The 11,745-nt window shown below is 39.8% G+C and overlaps 1 protein-coding gene across 4 annotated transcripts in view; it reads left to right on the plus strand.

The window, feature by feature from the left end:
* Positions 1 to 9,700, plus strand: part of NPNT (nephronectin) — a 49,626-nt gene extending 39,926 nt beyond the window's left edge. For all 4 annotated transcript variants that reach the window (XM_058803441.1, XM_058803439.1, XM_058803440.1 and 1 more), the window contains 4 exons: positions 2,120 to 2,215; positions 2,610 to 2,708; positions 6,161 to 6,417; positions 7,812 to 9,700. In XM_058803441.1, coding sequence (XP_058659424.1) covers positions 2,120 to 2,215; positions 2,610 to 2,708; positions 6,161 to 6,417; positions 7,812 to 7,907 — 548 coding nt within the window. In that variant the 3' untranslated portion in view covers positions 7,908 to 9,700. The remainder of the gene's footprint in view (positions 1 to 2,119; positions 2,216 to 2,609; positions 2,709 to 6,160; positions 6,418 to 7,811) is intronic.
* The last annotated feature ends 2,045 nt before the right edge of the window (positions 9,701 to 11,745 follow it).

An 11,745-nucleotide genomic window follows, 5' to 3' on the forward strand; every position in this document is an offset into this window, starting at 1 on the left:
TGTGTGTGTGCACAGATGTAACTCAGGCTTATAGAAAACATCAATGCATTAGAAGTGGTACTCGAAGAAGTAAACTGAAGTAGTTTACAAGATAATTTCCTAATATTTTTTGCAGTATTTTCCATAAACAAGGACTGTGACAGACTGGGAAGAGTGTGCAGGAACATGTACCTTAAAACTGTGACCCCTGAGTATCCTACAAATCTTCAAGCATGGCAGAGAGTTTCCTTCATGCTCTTTGCCACAGTGCTCATTAAAAACCTTGTCATTACCTGCCTGTGAACCTGTGGTCTGAGCCTTTGGTGCTTGCTGTGCTGTGCTCAGAAGTTCTGAAACTGATTTGTTCTCCACAGCACAGAAAACAAACAGTATCTTCTTCCCTTGGCACAGTCTGAGGTGAGGAAAGGCAAGGTGGTGCTCCCAGGGTGTGCAGCATAGATGTGCTGGTTCAACTGCCCCACCTGCATAATTCAGGGTGAACAATGGATTTATATAATATTTGTGCATAGATGTTTTGCAAGGCAATTATTGGCCTAGGCTGTGGGGACTGTGCACATTTATGAATTTTCTTTCATGTTAAAGCTCAAGGTTTTAAAGCAAAACAGCCCAGGTGAAACAAGGCAGCAAAAATGCTATTTACAATCAAGGTATCTTTAAAAATTAACAGTCCTCTAATACCCAGCCTTAAATCTGAAGCTGTTTTGAGCATTAATATCCTAGACTGCAAATATACATAATCAAAAATCTGCAAGGGACTAAAAAGAAAACAAAAAAAAAGGAAGACCTAGTGATTCAAATAATGACTATTATATTTGGGAGTTCATCAGCTTACTACACATTTTGAGCTTTTTCACTATTTGTTTTTGTTATATAAAATTTTTATTCAAGACCTCTAGTCTAGAATAGTACTTTAAATATATATTGGAGTTTGCTTATTTTGTCCTAATTTCAACTTTTTTTTCCTTTTCTATCTTTTGGCTTTAGAGGAGCTCTTGTAGCAGTGCTATTTTCATGTTGACCTAGTGCAAAAGAGGTTCCTTCTTAACCATGGATTTGATTTTCTGAAAACAAGAGTCCTTTCAGTTATCTTAATTCTTCTTGTTCTCACTTGTTCTATAGAGACATTAATAGTTATTTTAGCACTGCAAATGGAAAACATGCCAAGTTTTTAATAGATAAGACGCTTACAAATACCTTAGGTGTCAGAGGTGCCTATAAAACCTGAGGACATGTCTGAAACACATTACTACTGTTATGAATTATGCATTAGACCTGCCTCTAAAAGAGGAATTTTCCAAGACAGCTCTATTCAGTGCAATCTGTTTATCTCTGGCTGACAGCTGTCCATCAGGCAAGAAATCTGCTTGAAACTTACTCAAACTGGCACAGCATTTTCAGAAATACGTGGGAGTCTTTGTAGCCACCTGACTTTGGCAGCCATCACTCCCACAGATAGCTCATAAATTTCAGGTTGTCTAATTACCTCTGGGCCCCTTAATCACTGAGAGCTGTTCCTTCTCCTCCAGCTGGGAACAGCAGCTGAAGCACAGGCTGTGCTGGAAAGCAAAAAGTATAATTACAGTTGAATTCCAGCTTCCACTAGAGCTCCTCCTTCCCAGCTCCCAGTACAACCCTGATAATTGTTTTGGGAGCTCTAATCCTTTGCAGATTGATGGATGTACCTTCAGCTGTCTTTCAAAGGTTAAGTGCTCGTGGGGCCTCTTCCAAGTGCTGCTGCCTCCTCTCGAGGTTCTCCTGTAAATGTCTGTGGAAGGCTTGTGTGAGGACTTTCATGTGGCTTTATTTCATTGAGAAACCACTGTCTCTGAAAATGCATTTGGAGAGGAATAATGTGCTTCAAGGGTAAAGCTTTCCCCCCTGGTTAAAAAGGAGCTTTCATTCAAAGAGCCTTTAAGAAATTTGGAATCACCTTTTACAGTGCTTAGGTAAATGTTACATCATAAATCACATAGGCATAAAGTTTATGAGACTTTGTGTTGAATATAATTAAATGTATTGAAATCTCCAGGAAAAGCACAATGCCCAGAGCTGCTCTGCTGGTTTTTGTTAGAGATAAGTTAGTGACCTACTTCCTTATCTCATTCATTTTTTCTCACAGTTCCGCGCCAGCCTGGAGTGAGCAATAATCTGTTTGAAATACTTGAAATTGAACGAGGGATTACAGCTGATGAATTTGAAGCAAATGATGACCCAGGTAAAGACCATGTCTCCTATTTAGGACCTAGGGTTTATGATTTTTGGAGATTTCTTGGTGGTTAATATATTTTTCAAGACTCTTATATCTTATGCCCCTCTTTTAATCTATGCTTTATAAAATCATGTAAAACTAACCCTTCTTCTATATGAACCTTACACTTTTATTTCCTAAAATTTCACCACAAAAATAGCACGAATTCTTAATAATACAAAGGTCCTTTTTATTGTTTTAGTATTTTTGTAGATTCTTTTCCTAGGGCTCCTTCTTCTACACTTAATTTTTATGCTTACTTGCTAGTCACTGGGTAGTCAGCCACATGGGAAATTGAAAACCAAAACAATCTGAATAATTTCTGGGTTTATATGAATAATCTCCTGCTCTGTTCTGCCAGGTGTGCTGGTGCACAGCTGTGATTTTGACAGTGGACTGTGTGGATGGATCAAGGACAAAGATGATGACGTGCACTGGGAACCAGTGAGAGATGTTTCAGGTAAGTGATCTGTGTACAATCACACCCTGCAGTTGAAGAGCCACCAAGGCTTGAGGTTGATGACAGTTCTGCTTGAGGACAGATCACACAGCTTCTGTTCCCTTTAGTTCTGGGGTATATTTCACACTGATGTCTCTTCTGTGTATAAAAAGCAAAATTGAGGATTCCCAATGTGAAAGAGCAATTGAAAGTTTACACTCTTATCATAGCTGACATCTTTAAAATAGGAATCTCTGTGAAGGAGTAGTAAATATAGTCAGCAAAAGTTTGTCTTAAAGGAATCTGAAAAAAATGTGGACTAGAGAACAACTTTTATTTATAGTGAAACAAAGCTTGTTTTCCAAACTACCATGTAAACATAATTATTTCCCTATCACTAGCAAAATTATAGAAGGTACTGGAAATAGTCTTTGTTTTGCTGCAGATAAAATGTTCTAGTTTAACCTCGCAGATTGCTGTAGCTTAGAGTAGAATTTGATAAAATCAATCTGTATATAGGAAAAATGTAAAGTAACTGGAAGGCAGACGAGTGAAATGCTGTAACACGGAGGCTTCTGAAGAAGGGACTGTTTGGGATGATAAAAAGTGACATTACCCCAAAGGTTAGAGGGCAGTGTGTAGTAGCTGCTTGCAGGACAGGAGGCTGGCATCAGCGCTGGTGCTCAGCCGCAGGAAGAGCCCTTCCCTGTCCCCAGCCCTGCTGTCCCAGGATGTGGATGCGTTTTGTTCCCTGTTGATTTTGGTGTGGCACTGCGAGGCTGCTGCCCTTGCCTGCTCCCCTTCCCCCAGAGCAGTGCCGGGATTAGACACACATCCCTGGCTCCCGTAATGACGGGATTACTGCGGCCCCTTTGAAGCGCACAGAGCTCACGGCATGGGCGGAAGGAAAGCGCTCTCAGGCGGGACAGTGGCCACGGTAGGATGAGGCAGGGTGAGGGCGCTGAGAGCCATTTTCCTCATGCAGCACCCTGTCAGAGCTGTCTGGCCACTGAAGGGACTGTCATTTGCCACCGCAGCAGGTGACCTGGCACCTTTCCAGGCTGTTGGGCTGGCTCAGTGGAAGTGCTGCCTTCACTGCCTGGGCAGGGGTCCCCCAAGGAGGCTGCTCTGGTACTTCAGGAGCTCCTTGTGACACTTGAAAAGCCCTGGGAATGACTGGGAGAGCAGAGCTCCTTCCTCCTGCCGGTGAGAAAACAGGCAGCTGACTCCTGCCTGCAGAGTGGCACTTAAAAAAAATTATATGCAATTCATGCCTTTTATGAAACAACAGATTTAAAAATCCGTTTTTTCTAAGTCAGTCACTCAAAGCATATTCATTATCTGTACTCAAAAATTGTTATTTATATATACTAAATTCCAGAACTGTGATTTTTAACTGGCTCTTTTTTGTCAGACTTTTCCCCTGCATTGCTTCCCAGTAGTCAGGGACAAGCTCAGCTTTTTATTTCCTGTGTGTGTTCTGCTGCTGTTGACATAACCTGTTAAAACTAGTCCCTTGAAGTCACCCACCCATCCACCCACTCCCTCCAGTCTGGAATACCTTACTGGGAGGATTTATTTTCACAGCTTGTTCCTGACTGCTTGCTTTCACCTTGCAAAGTTTGCTATATGTTGGTTTATCAGAGTCTGCATTTTGAAAGGTGCTGTGCTGAAGCATTGTGAGCTTATCTTGCATGCAGAAAATGCTGATCTGAGGGGACCTTTTCCTGCAGGGGCTTGCCTACAGCTATGTTTGCTTTGTGCTTACCTAAATCTGTTTCCTATTGATTGACTTCAGCCACAGTAGCTTTCTGAAAATGATGCACTTAATAAGTCAGTCTTCAGCAAACAGGTACAGTTATTTAAACTCTGTTATGCTTATTTTAGCAATTAGTGACCTTGCTGCAAAAGCAGTGCATTAAAAAAAAAACAACAAAAAACAAACAAAAAAAAACCTCCCTGAGATAATTCCCACCAAAAGGCTTTAACAGATCCTTGGACAAAGGATCCATTGGGACAAATGGATCCACTTCATGGCTAAATGTTGATCTAGGGCCCCAGACAGCAGCATAATACTTTGCTTTGTTAAATCTCATTCAGACCAAAGAACTTAAAAACTCATGCAGAAGTGGTGAATTGGAGACAAGGTTGGCTTTCCTTTTAAGTGTGTGACAAGCTGTGGTACCTGGTAATTAAATTTTACAGCTTTTCAAGGGAAAGCATTGTGACTTTCAAGGAGAAGCTATCAAAAAATAATGATCTGTTTGAGTAGTTACAGGGACACAATTAAAAATATTTTTCTATCCTGTTTAACTGTGTACGTCAACAATCTTACAAACCCCCAATATTTCTAAATCTTTCATTTTAAGTAAGGAGCCTAAAAATGCCACTTTCTTAATGAACTTAAGGTAGAGGTGGCATTTTTTGATCAAAAAATACATAAAATCTGATCACATAAAGAAAATATATTCTTAGATTCAGTGTAAGATAAGGTTTTTTTTTTTTTTTTTTTATTATTATTTTTTTTTTTTTTTTTTAACCTTTTTCCCTTTGGTTATTTTTAGATTTTAAAGGTTTCACCCACCTTGCAAAAGTTTTAATGAAAAGTACAAAAAATTCATACATGTCTGGGTTTTCTCCAGGATGTGAAATCTCATTTAGTGGAGTTCTGAGTGTAGGTGTGAAAGGTGCCTTTTTTCTTTCTAGGTTTAATGGATACCTGAGATCCTTAGCTTCTCATGTTCTGAGTGTTTTCTGGAAGGCACCTTTACTTCATACGTGATAAGAGATAATAATAGGGTTTGGAATTGAGTATGTATGTTCACTGACAAGTTCCTACTGTTAGAATTTGGGGTTAACAGCCATGTGGAAATCATTATTGCTTCTTGCTTTCTCTATCTACCAGATTTAGAGTTTAAATTACAGTTGAATAAAAGAGGCTATCAGGGTTGCAAATGGATATGCTTTGAGATTTACCCTGTTAACACAGTTCCCAAACTAAAGGAAAGGGACAGAGCCATAGCTCAATTCTGGTCTGATAGCATGATACCATGATAGCATCTATTCTGGTCTCTGTTATCTGTCCAACAGCAAAACGTTGCAGCTTGAAAGGTGCATGCATTTGCACAGTGTTTTAATGTCACTGTGGGTTTAAAATCATGCAGTGACCAGGGGGTTGTCAGAAATTACGGAATACATGAGGTTTTTTGGAGAGGGGAGTATTATTTACTTTGTCAAAAAGAAATTTGATGGGCAACACCCAGCCTGGTACTAATGTAGAGAAGAGCAGCACTGTAAATCTTACCCTGTAGGAGGCAGATGCACTGGTTCTAGTTCTATATGCCTTATTTTGCACTCTCTGGACCTTGTTTTACCTTTATTTATTTTTAATAACTCTTGTGAGTTCAGTCCTGCAACCCAATAGCGTTAAAAGCCCCAAACAAACCCCCAACTAACTGCTCTTTCCACTGCAGGGGGACAGTACCTCACCATCTCTGATCCCAAAGGGAAAGAAGGAAGAGTGGCACATCTTATCCTGCCCTTGGGCCACTTGGCTCAGGCTGGAGATTTGTGCCTGTCCTTCAGGCATAAAGTGCCTGGGTTGCACTCTGGTGCCCTGCAAGTCTTTGTGAGGAGAACTGGTGCTCATGGCCCAGCTGTCTGGGGGAGAAATGGGGGCCATGGCTGGAGACAGACACACATAACCTTACCAGGAGCAGGCATCAAGAGTGTGAGTACTGATCCTTGTGTTGCTGTTTGGGTTTGTGCATGGAAAAGCTGAGGATCTTTAAATGGTGCAGCACTGCAGTGTTCATCTTGTGGGTTCAGTTTTACTGTTTTACTGCTTTGGTCTCTGCTAATGGAATCACAGTACAGATGAGAGTTATTGTGCATTTTTTAAAATTAGTTTTATGTATACAAAAAAAGAAATCCTAGCTATAGAAATATAGTATAGGCTACTCTATCATTTCCTGAGCTGCCTGGTACAGTCCATTTTAAGGGAATCACCACCTAGGAAAGAACAGCCTCATGGACAGAGGCATACTCTATAGAGAATTTTAAAAAATGCCTGTATCAAGATTCCTCATGAGCAATGTTTTGAATAATACAGTGCCATGAAATAGGAAGAATAATCCCCTGTGGATTGGTAACTGGCTAAACCAGGGCAAAGATACTGAAAGTAAGTAATTTTTGGTAATGCAGGGAGATTACAAGTGCAAGCACAGATGGTTTTACGCCCTTTAGCATGCCTGCAGCTGATCAGGCTGAGAAGGTGGATAATGACCTAACAATGCCCATAACACAAAATGGTTTAGTGCAATGAAAAGAAGGTGCCTGAAGTGCCATGGAGAATCTTTTAATACCTGGAAATTTTAGAAACATTGTGTGATTAAACTGGTATCAAAAGCTCTATGTTATTCTTCAACCTCTGAAGGTAGTTTTTATTTCAGATCTGAAGAAGTGGCTTGGATATTTCAGGGCCTGTTTGACTTAAATATCAGGTGCTCTGAAAAGCTCATACATATAAAGTTCATGATGGGAGCAGGCTGCAAGACAGACACAAGTGTCTACCTCTAAAATGAATATTAAGGCTGTAATTACTGCAGATAATTTTCTAGAAAATTTACCTCAGCAACAGTAGCAAAGACACCTGACTTTGTTAGCTGTCAATGAATGTTGGACTGACAATGAGGACATTTGTAACAGGTGAACAGTATAGCTGCAATATTCTTACCCTTTTTTCCCCCCTAAATTTCTCACTTCTGGCAGTCCCCCTTTGCACTGTCCCTTCCTCTCCTGCCCCCCTGGCAGTAGCTGTCAGCATGGGCACCCAGGGCTGCTGACCTGAGCCACTGGGACACTCATCCTAAGATCAGATACTTACCCTCTGAAGTAACCAGAGAAGGCCTCTGCCAGAGGGAAATTAGGAAGAAATGTGGAAGTTTTATTGTCTAGCTAATTAAAGCCCAAAAGTAACTAAATGGTAGTGATTTTGGAGGGGCCTACTGGAGACCTGAGGAAAATTTGAATGAAGACCATAATCTTTCATCACACTTTTTAATGAATTATTTCTGTGTAATTTTTTTTCATACCCCACTCAAATTGTTCTATTTCTCTTTCTAGGTTATTTTCAGAGGTGAGAAAGGGAGAGGAAGAACTGGAGATATTGGACTAGACGATGTGGTCTTGAGGAGAGGACGCTGCTCTGAAGAGCATTAGCCAAGACAATGAACCAGCAGTCATCTCCTCTTGCCCTTCTCATGCAATTCCTCCACAACTTTGAAGCAGAACTGCATGGAAAAGAAAAAGTGGGAGAGCAGCAACTTCTTAGTGGTCTGCTAAGTGCAATCTCATGGAAATTTCACTTAAATACATGGAGAGCACCTCCCAGGACTGAGGAAATGCAATCTCAGGCTGGTTCTTTCTATTAATCCTTACCCCTAAATCATATATTGTATGTAATAGCTTTGTTCCCTGCTAAGTCTGGTGAGTGCTAACAGAAAGAGCACTTGTGAAAAAGGGAGAATTAATTACAAATGGTAGCAAAAGAAAGCTCTATCTCGCAGTTTGTGTTAACTGACAGCCATTATCATCCCATACTGCTGTCTTTCATTGATTAATTTGTGTGAGTCACAAATTGGATTAATGAAAGCCTGGACCTGAGCTATGGCTTACTGCCACTGACCTTTGAAGAAAGGTTCTCATATATGAAATAGCATTTATTTTGCTGTTGCATCTGTATTAACCAAAACCAGTTAGAGAGAGTAGGCATTGCATCCTGTAATATTGCTACTACTGTGTTTTGTGTATATGTGTATGTTTGACATATTTATGTTTTTTAGTATTTACAGACTGTAGTTGCAGGGTAACTGGTAGCTGTACTTTGTTTTTGTACAAGACAGGAGTTCAGCATCTTCTTCAATACTGCTGGTCATGCCAAATTATCAAAGTCAGTTAATGGTGCTCATTGAAAAGTGCTGGTGCAGTTTTTCATGTTGTAACGTCCTGAAGGCAAAAGACCAAATGCTCACCTGATGGAAACTGGCATCTGAAAATGCTCTGCAAGTTTGCACAGAGCTCACAAGCAAGCCCTAAAGGGCTCTCAGTCCTGCAAGGAGCTCCTGGTTCAGCTGAAGCAGCCAGGAGCAGATGAACTTAGATCTTGTAAGGTTGAGCCCATTGACAGTGCCGGGACTGATTCCTCCCACAGGTGGCACAAGCCCACGTGAAGAAAAGGGGCAGCTGTGTACAAACCATTCAGACCTGAAATGCCTCCAGTGCTCTTTGGCAAATGTCCATACTCTGCCCAAACTTCTGTATATAACAAGCATTTTATTCTTTAGAACAACTGTTAGCTCTAGTGGGAACTGAGTATTTATCAAAACTCTGGACTGATTTTATAGTTAGGTATCATGCATGTGCTGTGCAGTTTCCCAGGGAATTCTTCTGTTTGGTTTGGAATTTTTTAAGTGGGCATCATGATCACTGCTAGCAATTCTAAAATTGACAAAGTAATTGTAACATTTAGGAAAATGGAAAGAGGTTGGTAAAATGTTGTTAGTGATGCAGCCTTAAAGCTTAAAATAATCCATATATAAGAAGTCAACCTCAGTTCTTCTGAATACTTAAATATAGTGTAAAATAAATGTCAGCTGCATAGCATGTTCAGTCTTGTACCAAGTTCGCAGACACAAATTTGCAGGCCCATTAGAGATTATATTCCAAATCCCTGTTCCTGACAAGGTACAAGTCTGAAAATATTTTTTCCCATTCATCCCCTAGGACAAAATATGGTGTGTAGAGCAGAAATGTATGTCAAACAGAAATTCTCCTGCAAAACTGTATCAGCAAATATTCTGAAAAGAAAAAAAGCAATGTGTTTGTAAACATTAAATTTTAAACTATTTTGCTTTGAATATGATTATGATCTTTTTCTCTTATGTTATTTTGTGATATGTCAGAAATATCTGTGAATAGTTGAAATACCTTGTCCTTATTTTAAAGTAATCAGTAAAAGAGACTGTTACTTGCTACTAATGAGGAATCTTGTTTTCATTTTTAGACAGAAAGTCTCAGTTTTCATTGCAGTGAAATGAAACAAAAGATGACAATCCCAGAGTGAAATAGCTCTTATTTACCAGTTTTAAAAATCAAAATACATTTCACTCTAATATGAAGAGAGCACTGTATTTATTATTCAGAAGGAGGAATGGCAATTTTCAACCTAACTTAAAGAGCAGTCTCACAGGTAATTTAAGAGCTTCTGCAGTATTAGATGTCCATTTTACAAGAAGGAGCAGCTACCATAATTCCTCACTCTGATTCAACCAGCACAAACTGCTCTTAGATGCCAAGGAATATAAGATTAACAAATTTTAGTCTGGTTCATCATACTACTACAGGCTCCTGAGATTAAGATTCCCTGCTTAAAATGCAACTCCTATCAGGGGTTTTCTGCCATTTTTACAAATGGTCCCTAGAACCCAGAATCTGGATTAATTCAGAAGGAAGACAGCAATAAGTACTCAGGTGACAGGGGAGGATTCAGGTCTCTGTTTTATCGATGCATTTCATTGCTGCAATAAAACAGGGACTTGTAGAGCCTTGTGACAGCTGCAGGACAAGGCAGGAGTTCAGCAGTGGCTTTGAGCTCTGTGGGAGCTGCTGTGGCTGTAGATCACTCACCTCCAAACTCTGTGTGGTGCCTTCTCTCCATCTTTTGGGTAGACAAGGTGAGGTCACTCAGAGGTTCTGTTGTGAGGATCCTTCTCCAGTTCTTGCTCTCCAGGTGCTTTTTAGGCAGCTCCCCCCAGCCACAGAGCTCAGCCAGGGCTGCCCTTTCCATATGAGCCTCAAGAAAGGGATGAAAATATGGCCTGAGGTCCTCCTATGAAGTAGATTATAGTTTTGGATTTAGTAAATAGGTAATAGAAATTCCTGCTTAGATACTTAGGCAAGCAGAAGAAATTACGCTAAATTAACATGAAAAAAATTATCAAATATTTAGCCTCTTGCCAGTTTATAATTGAATGTTCTTAAGACATATTCAACAAAGAGAATGAAAATAAGATTCTTTATAAATGACAGGTACTGGGACCAGTGGCAGGTGCATTTATGAATTTGCTGACATCACAATCATCAGAATGAAAGCAACCAAGACAAGATTTTTTAGTTCTAGATTCCATTCTGTACAGTGCCCTCATTTCTCATCAGAGCCATGCCATTAAATCACTAGTAAGTGATTTTAGTGAAGCCAATTCATTCTGAAGAAAAGCTTCCCTAGTTTCCTTCAATAAATTACCTGAGGCTTGGAGGTCAACATTGCTTTTACCACAGTTGGAGATTACAATAACTGCCCTCATAAGACTCAGGTAGTCATAAGAAGACAACACTGAACAGAAGAACACTTACGACAGCAGCCTTCATCATCCAGCTCTGTTCTGCTGGAGAAAAGCTGCCACAGTAGCAGCTGCCTCCAACTCATGTGCCAAGGTCTCTCTATTTAGAAGTTATTTCTCCTTACAAAGGAAGCACAGTATTTATCAGAAAGATAGCTTGATCCAAAGTCTCTTGATTTCAGGAATGCATTTTTTGTGACACTCACCTTGAAAGCTGTTTATTCTGGCCTTAAAAATTTGTTACAAGAAACTATAGCTGTCTTTAAAATTGTAATTGTAAAGGTTACACATACAGAGTTATTAATAAGCAAGTGAGGTCCAGTTAAATACTATGTAAATTTTTGTTTATATAGATCTATCTCTCAAACGCCAAATTATTGAAGTTTTCCTGGTGTTTAAAACACTTCCTTACCTGCTGTTTTATTCTGACATCCTGTAGTCACAGAGCATTTCATGACTTCAGATTTTCCACATCAGTTAAAAACAGGAAAAGAAGTCAGAAATGCATTGGTGTAAACCTACCTGCAACTTTAGAAAGAAATGCAGAACATTTTAGCGGTGAGTTTCAGTAATGATTTGAAAGATCACTGCATTAACTTTCAAAGCTTGAGGAGATTACTTTCTCAGACCCCACCTACTGCACCAAGCAGACCTAGGGA

Source organism: Ammospiza caudacuta, chromosome 4 (assembly GCF_027887145.1).
Source record: "Ammospiza caudacuta isolate bAmmCau1 chromosome 4, bAmmCau1.pri, whole genome shotgun sequence".
NCBI classification, from domain to species: domain Eukaryota; kingdom Metazoa; phylum Chordata; class Aves; order Passeriformes; family Passerellidae; genus Ammospiza; species Ammospiza caudacuta.